This window comes from Octopus bimaculoides, chromosome 5, assembly GCF_001194135.2.
Source record: "Octopus bimaculoides isolate UCB-OBI-ISO-001 chromosome 5, ASM119413v2, whole genome shotgun sequence".
NCBI classification, from domain to species: domain Eukaryota; kingdom Metazoa; phylum Mollusca; class Cephalopoda; order Octopoda; family Octopodidae; genus Octopus; species Octopus bimaculoides.
In genome coordinates, this window is record NC_068985.1 from 103,960,727 (window position 1) to 103,963,656 (window position 2,930).

The 2,930-nt window shown below is 39.0% G+C and overlaps 1 protein-coding gene across 1 annotated transcript in view; it reads right to left on the minus strand.

Annotated features, from left to right (window-relative positions):
* The window catches only part of LOC106876427 (Friend leukemia integration 1 transcription factor), a 41,889-nt gene extending 41,410 nt beyond the window's left edge, over nt 1–479 (minus strand). The window contains exon 1 of the mRNA XM_014924970.2: nt 224–479. Coding sequence (XP_014780456.1) covers nt 224–296 — 73 coding nt within the window. The 5' untranslated portion in view covers nt 297–479. The remainder of the gene's footprint in view (nt 1–223) is intronic.
* Nucleotides 480–2,930: the final 2,451 nt, after the last annotated feature.

Genomic DNA, 2,930 nt, shown 5'->3' on the forward strand with positions numbered 1-2,930 from the left:
TATAAACACATACAGAGATAGTTTTGTGTTAGTCTAAAATAAAGTTAATGTAAATATATTGTACGCGTGTAAAATGTATATATATGATTAGACATCGAACGAAAATATATACACGCAGTGAAATGAACGAATAACATTCGTTATAACAATATCAAGTCGCGTCTAGGGCCTAAAAAAAAAACTTGAATGACTTCAAAACAAAAAAAAAACTAACTTAACTCACCTTCTCGTGTTTGCTCGTAGATGCTTTTATCCACATCAGTTCTAAAATCGCTTATGTGATAGTCAAGAGTCATTTGGACAGGGTTTCAGTTTGATAAATTCTCTATAAGGTAGACCAAGAATGGCAATGAAAGAAAAACATAGAACGCGAGAGGACTCTTGACGGATAAAGTGTTTCCAGCTTCGTTGTATAAAACCAACGACTACACAACACTTTTTGATGAAAACCTCGTAGCGTTGCACATAGTTATTTTCTCGAAGCCCATTCAGTAATTCAAGCCTTATTTGGAAATGTTTGCGTAGGCCGACCAATCGCTTGACGGAACGTCATCTGAAGGTGGAGTGAATTATATCATATGTTATGGTAATTACACCCTCACGCTACTCATGTTTCTTTTACCTCTCTCTCTCCCTCTTCACTTATTCACCCACTCTTCCTACTCTCCCTTCTTCACTCTCTGTCTGTTTCCCTATTTCTCTCCCTCTCCCTCGGTCTTAAACTTTCTTCCTTTATTAATTATTCTCGCTTTTACTCTCTTTATGTATTACTCCGTCTTTCTTTTAAATAGTTTATCACACACACACACACACACACACACACAGAGACACACTCTCCCTTTCCTTCTCTCTCACTTTTTCCCTCTCTGTCTCTCTTTCTCCCCCCTCTCTCTCTTCTTAAATAGCTGTAATCAATTCATTTTCTCGTCATTTCAATCTTCTTTCTATCCGTCCTCGCATTTGAAAAAGTAGTTTTTCCCTCTGCATTTCTGCTTCCGATTTTTTCTCTCATTTTTCCCCGTCACTTTTTGCCATTACACACACACACACACACACACACACACACACACACTACGTATAGTTTTTCTATCATTACCCACTCATTACTCTGTATCTATCTAAATAGGGGTCTGGATTATTTATTTTCTTCGTCTCTCTCTCTCTCAATCGCACTTTCTTTTCTCCATAACTTCAAAATGTTTTTAACTTTCCAAAATCAGCCCCTTCCTTCCTCCGCTTTTCACGCCATATCCATAACCTCTCTATTTCCCTCTATCTATCTATCTATCTATCTATCTATCTATCTACTTATCCATCTATCTATCTATCTATCTATCTATCTATCTTTCTATCTAACCTTTATTTATTTTTTTCTTTCTCTTACCTCCCTTTTCCTATGTCGTGTCAAATATCTCCGACTCTCAAACTTTTATCCCGCTTCTCTCTCTCTCTCTCTCTCTCTCTTACACACGCACCTTCTCTCTTTCCTTCTGTTTCTTTATCTGTCATACTCCCTTCTCCCACTCTTTCTCTCTCTCCCTGCTATTTCTCTCTCTCTAACACACACGCATACATGCACCTCTCTCTCTCCTTACATTTCACTGCAACATGTGTCTGTATATTCCCTCTTTCTCTACTTCAAGTATTGTTAGCGTGAACTTTCCACTGACGCTTGTATTTTTATTATTATTTTATTTCAATGTTGTTTGTTTCTACCCAACTTTTTTTCTCTATTCGTTTCTTTCTTGCACTTCAATTTCTCTCTTTCTTCTCCCTTTTTCCTTTCGCTCTGTCCCCCAAATCATATTTCTTTCATAAAATGTGTCCGACTGTCTGTCTGTCTGTCCGTGCGTATTTCCATGCTCATAGATAGATAGATAGATAGATAGATAGATAGAGAGATAGATAGACTGGTTTCAAATTTTGGCACAAGGCCACCAATTTCAGGGGGAAGGGCAAGCTGATTACATTGGACCCCAGTGCTCAACTGTTACTTATTTTATCGACCCCGAGAGGATGAAAAGCAAAGTCAACCTTGGCGGAATTTGATCTTAGTTTCATAGACAGACGAAATGCCGCTAATCATTTTGCCCAACGTTCTAAAGATTCTGCCAGCTCGCCACCTTAATAAATACATATTGAGAGAGAGAGAGAGAGAGAGAGAGAGAGAGAGAGAGAGAGAGAGAGAGAGAGAGAATGTATAAATATTATGTAGGCGCAGGAGTAGCTGTGTGGTAAGTAGCTTGCTTACCAACCATATGGTTACGGGTTCAGTCCCACTGCGTGGCACTTTGCACAAGTGTCTTCTATTATAGCCTCGGGTCAACCAAAGTCTTGTGAGTGGATTTGGTAGACGGAAACTGAAAGAAGTCCGTCGTATGCGTGTGTGTGTGTGTGTGTGTGTATGTGTGTGTGTGTGTGTGTTTGTCACACCACCATCGCTTGATAACCAATGTTGGTGTGTTTAAGATCCCCGTAACTTAGCGGTTCGGCAAATGTGACCGATAGAATAAGTACTAGATTTACAAAGAATAAGTCCAGGGTTCGATTTGTTCGACTAAAGGCGGTGCTCCAGCATGGCCGCAGTCAAATGGCTGAAACAAATAAGAGAAACATATGTAACGCATTCCATTACATGTGTATGTCTTTGGGCATTTGTAATTATGAGCGAGTATGTGCGTGTGTGTGTGTGTTTGTGTTTGTGTGTGTTTGTGTGTGTTTGTGTGTGCGTGTAGTGAGATAGATAGATAGATAGATAGATAGATAGATAGATAGATAGATAGATAACGATAGACTGTATGTACATATACGCAAACAATATACCAGACGCGCGCGCGCACATGTGAGTGTGTATAGTAATTATACTGTTAAACATTTCATAGTTATATGGAAGATAATTTCTGTGCAAAAACGATTAACGAGAGAACCCC